Here is a 20,638-nt window from a genome sequence, read left to right as displayed (position 1 = left end):
TTATTTTGTGCATTGAATTGAAATGGTGCTTTAAGTCTAATAAGGTTATAAAATGTTTTAGTGTCCAAACCACTGATTGTTTAAATGTGTCAGTTCATAATGGATAATATTTTGCATGAAGATCAAATTTATAAAAGTAAAATTACAACTTTATATATATTTATTAAGCTCCAAAAGGCTATATACCAAATGCTTATGGTACTTATTGATTTTATGGTACTTATGATTTTATTATAAAGTACACAATTAAAATATAAGGCATACTTGTGTGTAGTTTGGATAGTATTGTTTTGTGCTTACATTTTATTATGTAACATATGCTGCTAATTGTATGCACTTGTCCGGATCCATATTAAGAAATATTGGATCTGCATATAAATGTTTCATATAAGAAGGGTTATTATTACCATATGTTGCTGTAAGGAAACCACTTGTTAGGGATGAACATATTTTTAACAGCAATGATGTTTACCACCACTTTTCAGAATTATAGGACTATGTAAACAGAAAAAATTTACATTTACTTGTATGTGAATGTCTGTTATTGCGTATCCAGATCTCAGGCAATTTATTTCAGAAGATCTGTTCCAGATATTAGCGCACCTACTTCCAAAATTGTATCCACTGTGTACTTTTTATTCATATGTGTTTTTTTTCATGGCAATGAAATTTCCATTCTGTTCATTGTAGAAACACCAAGGAGCCATGAGGAACAGAGTGGAAATATCCTTTCTTCCTAGTCCGTCCTTGGGGCTTATATTGTAACACAAATACATACTACTACATTTGTATGTGTTTTGGACTTATTCTAGCAAGGATTCAGGGCTACATTTTTTGTGAAGGTAGATTGACATATAAGTCCCCCCATGGTTTCTGCCCTATTGAAGAGCCTGATCTTATCCTATATATATAAGCTTTGCAAAGGAATGTTTACAAAGAAATTGGGGAATCCTATAAAAAAAGAAATTCCAAGCAAAAAGGAACAGGATATTTTCCAATTTGGTCAATCAAAGAACCCTACTATCTCAACATCAATAAAAAGCACAGTGAAAAAGATTGCCAAGTGTTCATCATCTTTTAACTTATCAACTGAGGAAGATAACTCCAAGAAGGAATTTTCTCTTTCTCCGACATTTAGTTATAGAGTTGCAATAGCAAATGGGCTACAGAAAAATGCCGTTGTAACAGGTAGCAATGAGGATGCACTTCAAGAAGTTTCGTCTCTTGATAGTTCTTATTCTGAATCCTTAAGTGATACAAGGGCTGGTAGTGTCACAAAAGAATACCTTTCACACACAATGCCAGTGAGGCGTAACAGGAAAAGTCTGAGCAGTCTAGCTCCATCAGATGGTAGCTCAGAAGGGGAGCGTACATTACATAGTCTAAAGATGGGTGCTTTACGCAAACTGAGAAAATGGAAAAAGAGTCAAGAGTGTGTCTCTTCAGATTCAGAAGCTAGCACATGGAAAAGAACATGGGGGTTACGGAGTAAGTCTTTAGATAGGACTGTCCGTCAGCAGAAAACCAATACACTGGAACCTGCCTTTAGCTCCACTGGTTGCATAAGTCAAACACATGATGTAATGGAAATGATTTTTAAAGAGCTGCAAGGTATCAGTCAGATTGAAACTGAACTGTCAGAACTTAGAGGACATGTGAATTCTCTTAAACAATCAATTGATGAAATTTCAAGCAGTGTCGAGGTTGTTCAAAGTGAAATTGAACAGTTACGGTCAGGATTTGTACAGTCAAGAAGAGAAACAAGGGACATACATGATTATATTAAACAGATAGGAAACCAAGGAAGTAAGGCTAGTCTTAGGTTTTTAAATGTGCCTGAACAAAAATTAGAAAATTGTGAACATGTTGTTTATAGAATCCTGGTAGAAAAAATGGGGTTTTTGGATGCAACAAATAGCATGAAAATTGAAATTGCTCATAGAATAGGACAACAACGGGAATGCCCCAATGCAAAACCTAGACCAATTCTTGTATATTTTGCAACTCCTCAAGACAGAGATTTAATTTTAAAAAAATGTTATAAACTTAAGGGGACTGGAATTGGGGTTTCAACAGATATCCTTGCACATGATGTGAAAGTTAGAAAAGAAAGGGCCTTACCAATATCTCAGACCTATGAAAGCATGGACATGACATTTCCATCCATGGAACCAAAGATTAATCATGATGAATGGGAATCACACGATGACAGTGATAAAGAATTAGAGCCTGACATAAACAGAAATAGTTATGCAACAATCTCCAAGTCAGAGGCCCAGATCAAAAAAAGCAGTACAAGAAGAAGTGGACAAACATCACATAATAGAAAGCCTCACAGGACTTCTGATGACGCTGCATACAAAAACAAAGATGATTATGGAGATCTTAATTTTCAGTCCCCAGGATCTGATTCCTTAGAAAAGCAAAATAAGATATATTACGCTGATATGACACCTCTGTGGCATTCACAAACAGACTTTTCAACGCCAAAACTGAGTCGCTCGGAATCTGATTTTTCCAAACTGTGTCAATCCTACTCTGAAGATTTTTCAGAGAATCAGTATTTTGTTAGAACTAATGGCAGCTCCCTGCTGTCTTCTTCTGATCGTGAGCTGTGGCAAAGAAGACAGGAAGATGGTTCATCTAACTGGTATCCAAGTTCACAAGAACAGGCTTTCAGTAATGATGCAGAACAGTACATAGAAGAAAATGAAATGGAAAACACTGAAACTGTGGATAGCGGTGTCAGTAATGGGATACTATGTGCTTCAGGAGACCACAGTCATTATAGTGATTCTCAATTTTCTTTGCATGCTGATATGTCACCATGGAAAGACTGGCATCACTTGGAACAAGGTACCGATTCTGGAGTTGACACTTCTTCTCAGCAAGTTTTTGCTTATAACATTAATTGCCCTTCAGATCAACAAATGGAAATGTATGCAAACAACTATGAAAAGTGCCAAAGTACAGATCTTCCATGCAATACAGGGAGCTATGATTATACACTAGATGGCAATTCTCCATCTTGTACCGAAATAAACAGTGAAGCACAAAATCAGTGGTCTACCGAATACGATTCCTACATGGAAACAAATGATAATGAAAGCTATCAAAACCAAACAAGATTACCCACAATGTACCGAAGTCAGAGTGAACTACAGAGTGATGATTCTGAGGATGCACCACCAAAGTCATGGCATAGTCGGCTAAGCATTGATCTTTCAGATAAGACCTTTACCTTTCCTAAGTTTGGATCTACTCTTCAACGTGCTAAATCAGCCTTGGAAGTGGTTTGGAACAAAAGCACCCAGAGCTTAAGTGGCAATGATGAGAGTGGTTCCTCATTTATGGGTCGCTTCCGGACATTATCGCAATCTACCGCTAATGAATCTAGCACGACTCTCGATTCTGAAGTGTACACAGAACCTTTTTATTATAAAGCAGATGACAATGGGGATTATGGTGAGTCAGCTGCAGATAATGACCAGGGAGCCGATTATGTTGAAGTTATGGAGCAGGTTCTTGCCAAACTTGAAAACCGAACAAACACAAATGAAAATTTTGAACAGACTGAAGAATATCAAGATTATGAAATTAGTTCATATGACCCAGAATTTGAAACTCTACAAATGGACTATGATGCCCAATATAATGAAATGCAAACTGAAGATGTTTTAGAACCCCAATCAGAAATTGTTTATGATATGGGAGAGAAAGATGATGAAAATGAAAACATTGTAGAGAAGCCCATTGAGGTTATAAAGAAAAAAAGAATCCGCCCTAGTTTTAAGGAAGCAGCAATGAAGGCGTACAAGAAGGAAATGGCTGACCTAGAGGAACGCATTCTTGCAGGAGGTACTTAATTCTTAGCTGTTTTAACATTATACATTATGATAGTAAAATAAGTGGTGCTGAGTATGGCATGTTTTCTGGCTGAATTTTAATATTGTTGGACCCTTATTTCCCCTGTGAGTCCCTGCTGTTTTCTGAAAATAAGTGGATGATAATTGCACACAGAGATCACCTTTTTCAACTATATTCCTATCATAATTTTGATACCACACAGTAACTTTGTTTCTTAATACCCATATGTCTTAAGGGCATTATTAAAAATGCCAAGAGATTAGATGCAAACTCCAAAAATAAAATGATTATAAATGACTCTCTGGGGTCATTGTCTGAACATTTTGCAAATCGCCTTTTTTTTTAAAAGCAATGTTGTTTTATTTATTGGAGTTGTCTAGAGCCGATTAAAATCAATACCACATGGTCTCCTTAGCTAAAAATACCCCATTACGTTTTGAATCCGAAAATAGCCCATTGCAATGAAAAAGGAAATCAACTTTTGATGTCATTAGATCTATAACATGGTGGAAATTGTAACTCGTATAGTATTTCATTCCAAATGATGTTTTAACTGAAGATTATTTCTGATGATAATGGTTTAGGCTCCATCAGGAGTTTCAAATATGCTATTTTTTTAAAAAAATCACATTAGAATACAATGTACAAGTCTTTAACAAGATACAAGTCTACATTTAAATGTATTCATGTGAAACAATTAAGACTGTGATCATTCTGCCCGGCAGATGGTAATTGTCACCTTGACTGAATCTCTGCTCATTGTTCATACATTTATATTGCAGAAAATAAATTTCAGTAATGAATGCATACTTGTACTATAGAAGCAAACTTGCATGAAACAAAAGAGTCTTCTTAAGTATATGTAAAAGAATTTATCATTGTGTATGTCAGTGGAAACCATCATTTATTCACTAAACTTTGGGTAAAAATATTTTGAAGAGTTTGATTCCTATTGGAACAACTCATTAAACACAGGTCACCTTAGGCATTTGCATAGTCGAACATATGTTGATTTACTGAACAAAATCAAGATAGTGTTCTAACTTTGAAGCCAACCTTTTGTTTTGTACCGTCCATGTACAGTATTCTAAATATATTAAATAAATGAATCATATTGATGCAAATGAATATTTACTATAGTGCACACACATCCAGGGCAGTCCCTATGGTTTCTAGTACCATAGCATATGTATTTGCTTAATAGCAGCAGCTCAGTGACCTAAACAGTAGCCAAGTTGTATCATAGGGCTGGCGCCGTCTACATTTTCTGTATAGAAACTAGTATTCTGTGAACTTTGTTGTTCATCCTTTGTGCGTGAGGAAAGAATTAGGTTTGTGTGACTCTTTTAAGTTATTTGGAATATATATATATATATATATATATATATATATATATATATATATATATATATATATATATATATATATATATATATATATATATATATAGTCCAATTAACCCACCAAGTGTTTGAGACCTGTCCAATGGTGTGATTCCAAGCAAAGATCTTTCTTTAAAATTCTATTCAAGGGCTTTAACAGCAGCTGCCCATTGAACCCTTTTAACAACTATTATTATTATTATTGTTTTATATAGCGCCATCAAATTCCGTAGTGCTGTACAATGGGTAGACAGGACATAACAAGTAGTATGTAACATAACAAATTGACTTAGAGACAACAGGTGAGGAGGGCCCTGCTCAAACGAGCTTACAATCTATTATAATATGAAGGAAGGTGGAGGGTAGTTTAAAAATGCCTGAGCTAAATATGTTATAAATAGAGATAGTTTAGATTTGGTAGCCATGAATGAGTCTTGGTTGAGTTAACATAGTGATTGGGAGACAGTAATACCTTCCTATTGACTGTTTAGAAATGACAGGACAACAAAGTAAAGGAACTGTATGGGTGACCTTGGAAACCAGAGATAATTGCTTTATTTTTCTAGTCAGGAAGAACTAAAATAGATTGTTGGTGAATAAATGAAAAAGTCCATAAAGGAGGTTTGCATGGGAGATTTAAATATGCCAGATATAGATTTGAAAGTCCCTTTTGCTGGATCAGAAAGGAGCAGTATTATCGTAGAGTGTTTGCCGGTCAAATGGTTAAAACACTTGAGTAAAAGACCAAATGTGAAAGTTTGGAATCCAGTGATCAGCTAGTGCAGTTTGTTAGAAAAATGGTTATGTAATCATAAATATTATTGCTGACAAATACAGTAGAAAATGTCTAGTCTATGATGCATCACGAGTTGCGTCAACATATCTACTAAGAGGCGTAACCTGCTTAAAAAGTAACCAATCAGAATGATGCATGCTATTAGAAGTAGATAAGAAATATAAGAAGTTATATAAACCATGTAATCCAAATACGTAATTAGACAACGCTTCGACTTTTGTGTGTTGTGTGCCTTGTCTCGATTATGCGCATAATCTATTAAAGGAAATAACTTTTTCTGAGGAGAATTCGACCATTAATTCAACCAACACAGTTCAACATTAATATTTTGTGTCAACAAGACAAAAATAAAATTGTGAAAAAGCTGATTCACATACATGGCCGACTGTAAAAATGTCTCTGATGGGATGTAACAAATTGCAGGATGTGCAAATGCAGTCGGAAGAGTTCTACTGGAAGCAATAACACATTGTGGCATATCGGCAAAAGAAAGTGTACCCGGTTCTGTGGAAAGGTTATATTGAGCTTTGTGCACTACATGCTGTTGCTGAGCACCGGGATATGATGTCATATCCCAGAACCCATCAAGTAGCACAGAGATTGCAGAGGCAGAAACATTAGTGAAGAAGTCTTTGCTAGTGACCAGCTTTGCAATGTTCAGTCTGCTCGTGGTGCATGCATAATAAGTTTTTATTGTACCATCATGGAATGTGCCTAATATCGATATTTCAGACGTAGATCTTATTGCATTCTTATATATATTTGCCAGTGATGCCAACACCTGTATATAGTAGAAGGAAACAGATTTTGTTAGTTTGGCCACATACAATCAAAATAATAATCAGTTTAGTTTCATGTGATTTGTGGGCTTTGAAACTCCTTGCTTTGTCTGTATCACCTGATCGTTGGTCTTAGTGACATGCCTCTTTAGCCTTTACGGCACAAATATTTTGATATTGATCTCCATTTAAGTAGATGTTTCTGATTTTGAGTGCAATTCATTAGTTTGTCCCTGTAGTCATATTCTATAACATAGCATTTTACCTGGGATCCTTGATGTCTGGATTTACAGTAGAGGACATCATTTATTTGGTATCTGGTAATGCCTGGGTATCAGTAAACAACCTGAACATAAATTGAAATGTTATTGAGGTTTAAAGAACCAGTTGGCAAGACAGTAGCAATTTCATCTCCCTCAGTTCTCATTAGATTATAATGCATAATAAAATCAGTGAATGTCTTGGAAGCCACCTCTTTCATTGAACTACGTGTTACATGAGGTCAGCTTAGTCCTTCTTACAGCCAGAAATTGCTCTTTGTAATGCATAGCTAATGCTATTAGTAAATAAACCTTTTTTTAATATACGTTATGGCTGTCAGCTTGCATGTGTATATATATATATATATATATATATATATATATATATATATATATATATACAATTGTATATACTTGTAGGTTATAAAAATCCATGTTAGGGAGGCTGTTTTACACTAATTGCATTGCCTTGCTTAGCCTGTATTTATTGGTAGCATCGAGATGGGAGTTCATATTAAAAGTCCCAATTGCTCTTGGAGGGTTTTTAATTTGCGAAGGATTAGAGGATTTGTAGGGCTGGCGTGCAGAGCTGGAATCTGTCCCTAGCTTTGCCACTGTAGGATTCGCTCGCAGAAAACACAATTACAAGAAGAGAGAGCGTGAACCAGAGAAAAGCTTCTACATCATTAGGTTCAGTCCTCTTCACATTTGGGCCATTATTTTATTATTATCTTCAAGAAATGCCCACAGCTCGTTCACTTTTAAAGTGAGACTATAACTAATACACTTAACTGCAAACCAGAAGAACAATTATTATAACAGATTTACACATGGTTTAAGTTCCACAGAACTAAATCATTTAAGATTAAAGGTGTCATGTTTTGGTCCATGGGAAGTCATTTGTCTTCACTGCCTCTGCAACACCAGACCACACAATTCTAACAACTGGAAGTGAACTATATATATAAAAATTAATTTCCATCATCGAGTTTTTATAGGAGAAACCTGTTATGTTTGCATCCCTTGATTTGTTTGATTTTCTCCCAGGGTAATTTGGTATTTGTAGTAGAGAAACCTTGATTTTGGAGTGACATTGCAGATGTTTCTGGAATTGCCAGCTCTACTCATGAAGATGACTGTAGTGGAATAAAATGACAGCACTAGAAGCAAAGAATAGGGGCAGGTCTTCTTTAAGACAGCCAAAAATGAGGTTGATAGTCAAAGTAATGATATATCTGTCATAACTGCGTACATGCTCCCAGCAGACAGAATGAACATGTTTTCATTACTATTATTAATCTTGACCTTTGGGCAACACATTGCTGTCAGGATGGTACATTTACAAACTACTGCATGCTTGTCCGGGGGACATATTGCCTTTGGATTGGTTTGCTTGAACATGTTCGAAGTGGCCGCTTTTTCAGTGCATGTTTTGACTCAAGATGACAAGGTAGGGCAAGCGGTGACTCGCCAGCTGTCCCCTATTTACTGTTCTTTCTCCATCAGCTGCAGGCTGGAGACTTCTCACAGATCAAGTTGTAACTAGGCATCTAAGTCTATTTTGCCTTTAACACAGCCCACTTGTCCATTAATTATCAGCCTCGTTAAGGTACCAAATATTATTTATCTGGTAAGTCTAAAAAGATGTGGTTTATGAAATAATCATAGGATAAATATACAGAAAGCCTATTAAATTAAAAAACATAGACATTGTTTTCCCAACTTTCTCTCATTTTTTACTAAGTACTACTATGGTATGCGTCTTAAATAAGCATATTCCTTTGTTAAAAAAACATACTGTTTTTTAGTATTCTCTTGTTGAAAACTTTTCAGCGTTTTCACTGCTTAGGTTGCCCATCTCTGATATCACAGAAGGAGTGTTATCATAAAAGGTCTTTTAGTTTAAAAGGACCCACTGCCATTATACATATCTTACATCACTCCTATCACGACTATCACATAAAACAACTCAAACCAATCACACAAAACACATCACACACCACTCCCAATTATATCACACCTCACATCTATCACACATCACTCCCTCTGTGGTATACTGTTGCTTTAAGAAAGGACACTCTGCACTGTTTGTGGGGAACTCTATGGTCAGTGGCCATTTTAAGTTGGAGTTCAGTTGACAGTTTAAAAAGGTTATGTTTTGCATCTGGGCTGCATAAAGAACTGCTCTGTATAACTACTATCAAGTACTCCTGCTCTCCATGTTAAATACCACACACACAAAACACTACACCCTCCACGCTTATCACACAAAACACCTCACTCAATAAGACTCACTCTCCATCACTGGCCAGGGTGGCCATCACTGTGTATTAGGAAATGTAAAGCTTTGCTGTTTGATAGGCATGAGGATGAAATGGCAGGTGGGTGTGTGTATAGGTGGTGGAGCTGCTGTGGTGTAATACACAGAGGAGGCTTTGGAGGAGTGAAATTATTCTAATTCATAGACAACTCTAGAATTTCAAAAAACTATTAAACACAAAATGAAAGATTGCTTTCTTTTACCACACCTTTTTAAATGGGTGTATTTGAAATTTTGTTTACTTTATATTGTGGGAAGATTGAATTAATGCCTTCAAGGCCTGCCATGTGGTCTGATCTATATGTGAAAAAAACATCTTGACTCCAACTAAATGTATAAGCTATCCAAATATTTGGAACAGACAGTAAGCCAGCCTCATTTGTCTAGGGGGACACATCTGCATTTATCTTACCCCTGGCTACATATGAATATAATCTTAAAATGGCTTTATGAATTTATAATGTTAATAAATATGTGCATGTTGACATAAACAGACCTAGACTAGAGGACACTTAAAAAAACATAATGGAGGTCATTCAATTAACAAAGGCTCAAGAAGTGCTTATGCAGTAATAAAATGTAGAGAAGGCCAAAGGGTTTTCTGTAACTCAAAAGAGAAAAAGTGGAGACAGGAAATATGATGGTGTTTTTCTTGCTCAAAATATACCATATATTTTTAGATCTACATAAAAATCTAGTTTTATACAAATAAATTTGCTTTGAGAACATGGAAACTCGTCACTATTTTATAACTGTTGAGCCAATCAAAAAATGGTTAGGAAAAATACATTCACCTATATGTATCATTAACAATATATAGAGAAGACATACTTTATATTTCTTGTCTTATCCTTTCTCTTAGGTTGTCACATTTCATTACTGTATGAAAATGATCCAAGTTTGCTAAGGGGAGGCTTCCAATTGTATGGGATTTGTGACTGCTTATAAGAGCATTATCAAACAGATAAAAAATGTCCCGCTTTGTACAAAATTGAAAAATAAAATACATACATGTTTATTGTAGGTATATCAGCAACATTTACAATACTGAAATATTTTCTGGTAGAACCTCTGAGGAAAAAAATCTTGTAATCCGGGCCTTAGTTCTCGGTGAGTTGGGCAGCGAAGGGGCAGCAGATAATATATTCTACATGCAGAAGGCAGAATGGTATATAAAAAAATATATGGCATGTCTCGGGGGGACAACAAAGGGACTTTTTGCCCCAAGGGCTATTAGGTCAAGGCTTGCCCTTGTTTGTAATAAATACCTTAGAATTTAGTAACTGTTGGCATGTAAAGTACTAAAGGTTTTTTTCGTTACTTTAACCTCCCGAGTGCTGTTTCAGTAGGAGAAGCAGTAGATGTCAGATGGCCTGAAGAAAAGACAGCAATTAAGCTTCAGAGTTCACTAGCTATATTGCAGAAATTGCTTCAAAGTGAATTTACAAGAACTAAGGAAACACCTGAGCGTGAAAGTCAATTTCAAGGACATATTGCAAATGACTTAGGCTTCCGCAGCTTGGAAGTACAGGATTACTTGAAATATTGTCATTAGGTAAAAAAGATTGGGTCTATTTTTAGTTCCAAAATACATCAAACACCTTTTCCCGTTTCATGCTCTACCTTGAAATCATCTAGCATATTTCACTTTCATATACACATCTGTTGTTGTGTTTGCGAATCCAAAAATAGCTTTTACATGTCTGGATGGTGTACAGTGTCTAATTTACAATATTCTTTCATATGTATTATTCAGATATTTTGACAAATAGCTCAGTGTCATGAAGTCCACTCTTTATTGATATTATCCATCTTTTATTTCAGATTATTAAACTAATTTTCATATTAAATAATGAAAACCAGAATAAACCTAAAACTCAGTTTTTCAATGATTTTTTTATGTATAGAAGGGAAAAAGTTATTAAACTCTACCTAGTATTAGATGAAAAAGTCATTGTCCGCTTAGTTAATAAATAAAACAATTCATCACATTTTATTTATAATTGGGTTCAATTTCACTGGACACACTCAGACATGATTACTGCCAGCCACGCTTAATCTAAACATCAATTCAATTAAATTGACCCAGTTTTGCAAAATTAAATAGGCTAAAAGGTCTCAAAAAGCAGCACATGATACCGCGTTCTAAAGAAACAAAGTCATTGACATCTATTATTCTGGAAAGGGCTACAAAGCTATTTCTAAGGCTTATCTACAGATGCATTAAACTTGGAACGGTGGTGAACCTTCCCAGGAGTAACCATCCTTCCATAATTCTTTCAATAGCGCATCCATGATTCATCCAGGAAGTCACAAAAGAACCCAGTTTAACATGTAAAGAACTACAGGCCCCACTTGTCTCAGTTAAGTTCAGTGTTATAAGGTGAAAACCACTTCTGACCAAAACGACAACAAACGCTTGTCAGTTACATTTGCAAAAAAAATATCTTCATGACCCTCAAGACTTTTGGAATTATATTCTGTGAACTGATGAGTCAAAAGTGGAGCTTTTTGGAAGACATGAACATCATACTAACTGTGGCAGTAATGTAATGGTCTGGGGCAACTTTGCTGCTTTAGGATCTAGATGACTTCCTATAATTGATGGAACTATGAATTCTGCTCTCATGAATGAGAATGTCCTGTCATTACTTTGTTACCTAAAGCTCAAGCGCAGTTGGGTTATTCATCAGCACAGTGATCGGAAGCACACAAGCAAGACCATCTCTGAATGGCTCAAAAGAAGTGGTTCATTAAAACAAATATTCCAAGAAAAGTGGGCCAAAATTCCCCCACAGTGATTGTCAGTTACAACAAAAGTTTGGTAGCAGTTGTTGTCTCCAATGCTGACACAACTAATTATTAGGTTTAGGGGGCAATTACTTTTTCATATTGGTGATATAGGTTTTAATGAGCTCTTTACCTTCAATAAATGAAATAATAATGTAAAAGCTACATTTTATGTTTAAACACGTTGTCTTTGTTTTATATCAAACTTGGTTGGATGATCTGAAACATTTAAATGTGACAAATAATCAAAAATAGAAGAAATCGGGAAGATAGCAAATACTTTTTCACAGCATTGTAGATAAAAATAGGTTTTGTCAATGCTAACCCACATTACTAAGAATCTGACAGCAGATTAGACTCATTCAGCCCATTTAGTCTGTCTGTGTGTTTTTTTTCTGCTGTAAAGACTCAAAACTTCATCAATCGTTGGTCTTGTCTTAGATTCCGGATACCAATATGGTAATCCCATGCATGTTTAAATTACCTCACTGTGTTTACCTCTGCCGATTCTTGTAGGAGGCAGTTCCACTCATCTACTACTCTCAGAAATTTAGTTTCTATCACTTTTAATATTTGTTTTACATTTTTCGAGGGAAATATGGAAAATTAGGGGGTAAGGTTTGGGGCATTGTAAGGAGATTGTAAGGCTTTTTATGCAGCTTCGTGATCTGTTTATAGCTTATTATGTTTCAGGCAAGGAACTTAGATGAAGAGTATTTCATTTACATAATTTAAACACATTTTCTACTGTTTAGTTTTTGATACATTTAGCAAACATTCTAAGGTCCAGAAAAAGTGAAGCATTAGTGGAGGAACGAGGGACCAAGTGGAATTTGATTACCAAAAAGCGAATGTCTCATCTAAAGATAGGCACCTGGGATGTTCACAAATACCACGGAAGGCTCAAGAGGTCTTGCTCCTAGTGGGAAATTAAATATAAATCCAATTTGGGATGAACTATTTTTACAGATTATAAGATTGTTTTTAACTACTTAAATGCTAGTGTTGAACACAGTGTAACATTCAAAGGGTTACAGCATGGCACGCTGGTTGTGGCAGCTGAAAACTGACATTTATCTTATGTGATTTAAGTGGCAATTAACTGAAGACATTCTAGAAAGAATTATATTACACTAATAACAGCCATTCATCATTGAGAGGGTGCAGTGGTGATGTAAAGCAGATGTGTTAGTTATTTGTCAGACTGACATATGTGGATATATGGAATTTCGGGTAGCTGGCAGTTGGCATCCTCATGTCCCTGCCAACAGTCTCATTGCATTTCTCTATGACACATGTGGGTACTTGAGTGTGTCTTTAATGTTTTATGCACATACACAGGCCTGGACTGGGACAAAAATTAGGCCCGGGCATTTAAGCCAGAGCAGCCCATTTTTATTTATTTATTTATTTATTTATTGTTAAAGCCCACCCTTCATGTACCATCTTTGCATTTACTCACTCATTCACACAAATCATTAACACATTCATTAATGCAGTCTCACAAATCATTCAAGCAATTCATCCACACATGAATTCATTGTCATACGCATTCACACAATTCATCCACACATTTATTCATTCATTCATTCTCATACGCATTCACACTACCCCTTCTCCCCATCTAATCTGCCCCTTCTATGTTCCCCCTTTTCACTATGTACCCCCTTCCCCACTTTTCAATATGTACCCCTCTCCCCATTTCTCACCCTCCTCTGCCCCTTCTCACTGCACCCCCCCTCCCTCACCCTACTTACCTTGTTGCTGGAGCAAGCAGCAACTGCGACCGGGACCGCGGCAGGGCTGGATTGATTTATGGGCTGATGGAGCTGCAGCTCCAGGCCCCTACCTTAAAATAGGCCCAGTCAGGACGCATTAACACAGGGCCCCTTGAGCCCGCCGCAACTGCGACCGAGTCCGCCACTCCAAGGGGCCGGGAAGCCCCCACCAGGGCCGGCCTTAGGGGTCTGCGGCTGCACAGGGCTTAAATTAAAACATCGGGTTTTTTTTTTTACTTTATTTAACATCCTCCATGTTAAATAAAGTTAACAAAAACTTTATTTAACATGGAGGATGTTAAATAAAGTAAAAAAAAAAACCCCTGATCTTTTAATTTAAACCCTGTGCGGCCGCACACCCGTAAGGCTGGCCCTGGTGGGGGCTTTCCGGCTGCAGTTGCGGCGGGCTTAAGGGGCAGGTTTTAAGGTAGGAGCCTGGAGCTGCAGCTCCATTACCCCCTAAGTCAATCCGGCCCTGCCGCGGCCCGGCAAATGCCCGGTGTGCCCGATGGCCAGTCCGGGCCTGCACATACATGTCAGTGATATCTGGTTGTGTTTACATGACTTCAGGTGTTCTGTACTGTTTTAGATTTGCTACTGCTCCTGTTTAAACCTCCATCCTAGGTTCTACCTCCAGTTGTCATGACACGGTGATTAAAGAGTAAGCAGAAATGAGCATCTCATCCACAACTGGATTTTGAAGTAGCCAACCTATGCAGCTGTGCAGGGTCAATCCTATCCAACACCCATCCATTAATAGGAATAGGAAATAAAAGTAACATTTAGATGCTATATAAAATATAGCCTCTTTTGTCTTGTGTTTGTCAATTTATAATATTAAGTCTGGCCCACTTGAGCCAATTTGTTTTAGATCATAGACCCAGAGGCAGACAGAAATATGATGTAGCACTACAACTCCTATGGAGTTGTCACCCAATGGCAGCAGGATGATTTCACCTTAAATTACCTTTATGATCTTATATAAAGCATAACTGTATTTCATCCTGTTGATGTCATCAAGTAAATAATGAGTAATAAAGAGGATTCAGATGGGGAATTTTGCAGTAGAGAGAAATGTATGGCAAATCTTGCTAGCAGTTACCGCCCTAGTAAATCAACTCCTAGTCTTTACCTCTTCATAACATTTTCCACTCACAGTAGGGAACAATTCCCTGGTTAATGTCTAGATATGGTGATCACGCATACATGTGATGTCATGTGCATCTTCAAGCTTTTTCCGGGCAGAGCACTTACTTTCCATGAAGTGCTTAAGGGACACATAATGTAGGTGTGGGAGCCAAAGTACTGCATTACTACGTTTTTAAAGCTTAACTTGCATTTCTATATTTCTACTACAATGAAATTATTTACCACTTCCTAGGAACGGGATTGAAACTGTTGTGAGGATTTCAATGTAAGCTATTTTGTCTATGTGGAAACGTTTGGTTAAAAGTAATAATGCAAATTACCTTAATCCCATGGAACAACATTCTAAAACATATTTATTTATTATATGATAATTGATGATAACATACATTTTGAGTAGCACGGTTTTGCGACTGACAAGTAGTTATGGCAAAACATATATACGTCTTTGCAGCCACAGTAACAACAAAAATCTATATTTGAGAGATAATAACAATGAAGGTTCGTATCAGCTTCTACTTGTCGTAATAGATGGTCTGTCCAGAGAATGGATGCAGTCAAGCGTGGATTGACAATGTGGTAAACCGAGCACATGCCTACTGGGTGGTGTTCGATGGCGCCACTTATTTATCATTTACTGGAGCTTATCCTTTTAGTGTGTGGTCAGTGGCTTGATACATGCAGCCACATGCTGCTGGGGGGTAATTTAATGCCCCAGTCTAGCTCTACATGTTTAATACTATATACCCGTATAGTACGGTACCTACACTATATGGACAAAAGTATTGGGATACCTGACCATTACACCAACAGAGACTTTTATGACATCCCATTCTAAATACATAGACAGTATGTAGTTGCCCCCCCCCTTGCAGCTTTAACAGCTTTTACTCTTCTGGGAGGGCTTTGCACAAGATTTGTGCCTATTCTTCCAAGTTTTTCCACACCAAACTCATCCAACCATGTATTTTTGGACCTTGCTTAAGCACTAGGGCACAGTCATGCTGAAGTAGAAAAAAAGGCCTTCCTTTTTTCACAAACTGACTTATTGCTCTTCAGAAAGACCCAATTTTTTCACAAATATTTGTAAATGCAGACTGCTTGGCTAGGTGCTTGATTTTATACCCCCGTGGGTATTAATTCAATAATTAAGAGGTGTGTCAATATAGTATACTTGGAATACAATACATTGAGTCACCACAGAATTGCCACTTATAATTGGTGTGCTTTTATATCCTGTAAGTGTAAAGTAACTGTTTTATAAACGGATTATGTTATGACTGATGTACTTAACAATGCATTATCTGTAAGGTACTTTATTAAGGAAAAAATGAACAATATTGAAAGTAAAAAATGAATTCTTCAAGGTTTTGTGGAACATCAGTCCTGACTGATTCTAGTACAGGTGATAATTCAGTCAGATTTTCACCACATTATTATCATAAAATGTTCTTTATGCATCGACCATGCCCAAACATTGCATTCATTAAACAAACAGCCATTTGCAGATGCCATGTGGTCTGCGATTATAATAGATTGACACAAACAATTTTCAGGAGACTTTGTGCAAAAGCTAATTTGTCTTTAAAATCACTCAAGGGATGATTAATCAGTTACTGGTTATATATAATTCTTATTTATCTGAAAGACACTGAATTGTCATCCACTGCAGAACTTCATAAATCACCCCTTGTGCCTTTTAAACTAATGGGCTATGCAAATTATACAACAAGTTTGCTAAAATCCTACAACTACCACTATTTTGTTTATTCTTTTAAAATTGAAGATAGGCATTTCATGGAGATTTAAGCTAGGGAAGGCAAGTTACATTGATAATGGAATACAGTGAGTTTAAGTGTATGAATGTATGTGTAAGTATATGGTGTTAGTGAGTATGTGTGTGTGTTAGTATATAGTGGGAGAGTAAGGGTGTGTATACTGTATCGTGGAGTGTCGATTAGACATCACTGTCATCGTAAGATGTATCTTGTAGGTTGGCCATAGTCAAACATTGCATTTATTTAAAATTAATCAATTTGTATTCCTTACAGATGCATATGCTGTGGGTATGTGTGAATGTATGCTGTTAGCATATGTGTTTGTGTTAGTGTATGGTGTTAGCATCAGAATGTGTGTGTGTGAGTGAATTAGTAATGGGAGGGAGAGAAATAGTGTGTTTATGGTGTGCAGTCTGGGGTGCATACTTGCCAATTGTGGCATATTTGGCAGGACAGCGCTGTTTTTGATGTTCTGTTGAACTGGATATTTCCTTTATGTTGGCCAACCTTTAGTCCTTGGTCTTGTCATATATTCAGAATACCCTTAAGTCTCTGCTATGGATGTTTACATTTCTTATGCATTTCTCTGCTGTTCCACTTATATACCACCCGCTCAGTGAAGTAAAATTATAGTTACAATAAAATGTCCTACAGATATTGTAGGACATTGACAACACTATCACCATTAATTTCTATAGTATTAACTACATTTATCAGCAAGGAGTTTCGATCTATGTAATTTGAAGCACTTAACTTAGCATTAATATTTTAGGAGCTCCATTTGGTATTAATTGTGAGCATTTTCAGGCTTCCTTAATTGGCCCTTTCATAACCTCTACCATTCATTATTGCTGTTACTAAATGATAATTAACCAGAAAAAAATGTTCTCCTTATGCCCTATATAAACTCAAGCAAAATCATTAAACAGAGATCTAAATTGTTATGAAAGAACGTGAACCATATTCTACAGTCAGGTATGCTGTCCCTCTTTAGTTTTAAAAGGACAGTCTAGTTTCCATGCACCAATGCCGAAACCCTATTAAAATACTTTGTAAGTAATGTCATACTCATTTTTAAGCAGAAAGAAAATGAACGCATGTACCTTTATAGTGCATATGCATAGGGATATTCTGATGTTAACTTAAAGGGGCCACTGAGCTCTATTCGCTAAAGTGTGGGTTGGGTAAAGGTTGGATTTATTTATATTCCTTTTCATTTTACAGTTTTTTGGGGGGCGGGCTTATGTTGTTTTATATTTTTTTAGATGGCCCCTTTTCATGGGCTCAATATTGAGGCGTGCTTAATCCAGGGCTTAGTGGACCATCTCTGGATGGGCGCGTAAAAAGTGAACTTTATTTTAGCATTATAAGTGGCACCGTCAAGGCGCCTTTTTTATGGCAAAGGGTGCCTGGATGGATCTCATACCCCCATAACGGGGAGATTTAGGGGTGGAGAGTAGTTCCCACAACACACAGATGAGGGGCGTTGCACTGGGCCTGTGTTTCTCCAAAGGTTTTTTTAAACATTAATAATCCCTTCACCCCAGGGGATGGATGGCAAAGATGGCATCAAAGTACCTTAGATTTGTTTGTACATTATTTAACCTCCTTTATCATTAGCAGGAGATAGAGGAGATAGTGTTTCATTTAATTACCTCCACTCCATGCATGCCATCATCGCCCCTTGGTCAGTAGGGGTCCTGGGGCCCCACATTTCTTTATTTTTACTAAAATAAAATGTAGTGGGAGAGGTGTAATTATGCAAGTTGCAGATGAGGATTTGCGAGTTCACTTAGGCACTTGCATAACCTCACAACTCACAGAAAAAAATAAAACATTTGAATTAAGCTTTCATGAAAAGCAAGATAAAAACATCAGTGTAAAGTTGTACGACTAGTGTATGCAAATAGAAAAACCCAATATATATATAAACAGAAAAGTTGCAGGAGTGGTGAGAGGTAGGTAAGGACAGGCGGGAGGGAGTATGTATGTATGTATATATATGTTATATATATGTTATATATAAGTATAAGAGATGCAGTGTGTTAGCACTGTGTAGTTTGTGTGTGTTTGCATATGTGCGCTAAAGTGTATGTTGGAAGGAGGAGGGACACATAAGACAAGTTGTCTGGGGCAAAGATGGCACATGCTGTTTGGGGTCACTGACAAGCTGGGGGAAAGATGGCACAGACAGGCTGTTTGGAGGTTAGGATGGCACTGATAAGCTACTTGGGTCAAAAGCACTTTCAAGCTATTTGGGGGAAAGGTGGCGCTCGCAAGCTGTTTAGGGCAATGGTGTCACCAGGGCCCTGTGGTTTCTAGTTACGTGCCGAGATCAACCAGAATTAGCAAGGCCTTCACAACCTTGACCAGGCTGTCTAAGAGAATGTGGAACAAGAGTATGCTGACACCCTACACAAAGCTCACTGTCTATTGCGCCTGTGTGCTTAGCACTCTACACCAGCAAAAAATTGACTCTGTATGTCTTGCAAGAAAAAAGACTGAACGCCTTCCACATGCACTGCCTGACAATGGGCGGATCCCCAAACACTTGTTTTACACTGAGCCTGCCTCTGGAAACAGAGCTACAAGACGGCCCCACCTTCGCTCCAAAGACATCCATAAGAGGGAAGTTGACATAATTGCCTGGATGGAGCTCTCCCAGAACAGATCCAGATGGAGACATGCTCTGACTACTAAAAACTGGTAAAGATAAGTGGCGACAGTTTGCAGATAAAAAGCGAGCGCAGAAGAAAAGGAAACAGAGGTTCAAGCTCACAGCTGCCACTATCTTCAAATGCAGCAAATAAAACAGAGACTGACAGAGAATTTTTAGCCACACCTTATGTTGTACAATTTCCCCATGGGTGCATATCCATCATCTCCCAGAAGCCAATATATATATATATATATACTGTATATATATATATATATATATAGATATATATATATGTCCCTGTAGATGATCTACATAAAATTGAAAACCCTCAAGTGGAAAGAGAGAGAGAGAACTTATGGTATAATGATGTTCCAGATTCCAGACAGAATCAATAGGATTAAGGTTGGATCAAGTAAACAGGAAAAATCTTCAGTGCGAACATAAAAAAGGTTTCATATTGAATGATACATGAAATCAAACAAAAGCAGACATTAGAAAGCTTTGAAAATTAAATAAATACATAAATACAATTTAATAAAAAAAACCAATACCAAACATATATGGTATTTAGGGGTATTTACCTGGTGTCCATATATAAATTATGCCCTAGGCACCTAATTAAGGCTTAACACTTTTCATGCCTATACTAATGCTTGCTCATACGAAACGCTTGATTATCATTTAATTAATTATTTAATTGACCTATAACCACCTATTTCTGTGAACACAGATTTACTTCATTAAATATCCAAGTCAGGTGAGTGCGGATTTTCGTTTCATCTTTTGACTTAATGCTATATGGTGCCAACTTGAAGGCACTTTAGATTCCAAGCACCCTGCTGAATTCCAAACCTCGGTTATGGCATTGACCTGTTTGGCGTCCCCACCGAGACTGGAGCCAGATCTATTCTGTTTGTATAGTATTTGTTTTAGGTGCAGTGCACTAGAGTTAGTGGGAAAATATTTCCATCTCCACTGCTTGTGAAGTAATAATTCCTGGAATGTTTGTGCTTGTCAATGTTTCACCAAAGCAGAAGCAGTAAAATCCTGTTTTTGTTTATGCATTTTCCCCAGCTGTACAGG

At 36.9% G+C, this 20,638-nt stretch overlaps 1 protein-coding gene across 1 annotated transcript in view; it reads left to right on the top strand.

Moving 5' to 3' along the window:
• Positions 1-866: 866 nt before the first annotated feature.
• The window catches only part of UNC13C (unc-13 homolog C), a 218,151-nt gene continuing 198,379 nt past the window's right edge, over positions 867-20,638 (top strand). Inside the window, exon 1 of the mRNA XM_089488232.1 lies at positions 867-3,858. Within this exon, the coding sequence (XP_089344358.1) occupies positions 867-3,858 (2,992 nt within the window). The remainder of the gene's footprint in view (positions 3,859-20,638) is intronic.

This window comes from Sceloporus occidentalis, unplaced genomic scaffold (genome assembly GCF_023333645.1).
Source record: "Sceloporus occidentalis isolate IW3139 unplaced genomic scaffold, rSceOcc1.0.p SCAF_37, whole genome shotgun sequence".
NCBI classification, from domain to species: domain Eukaryota; kingdom Metazoa; phylum Chordata; class Lepidosauria; order Squamata; family Phrynosomatidae; genus Sceloporus; species Sceloporus occidentalis.
This window is presented reverse-complemented; position numbering and strand designations above follow the sequence as displayed.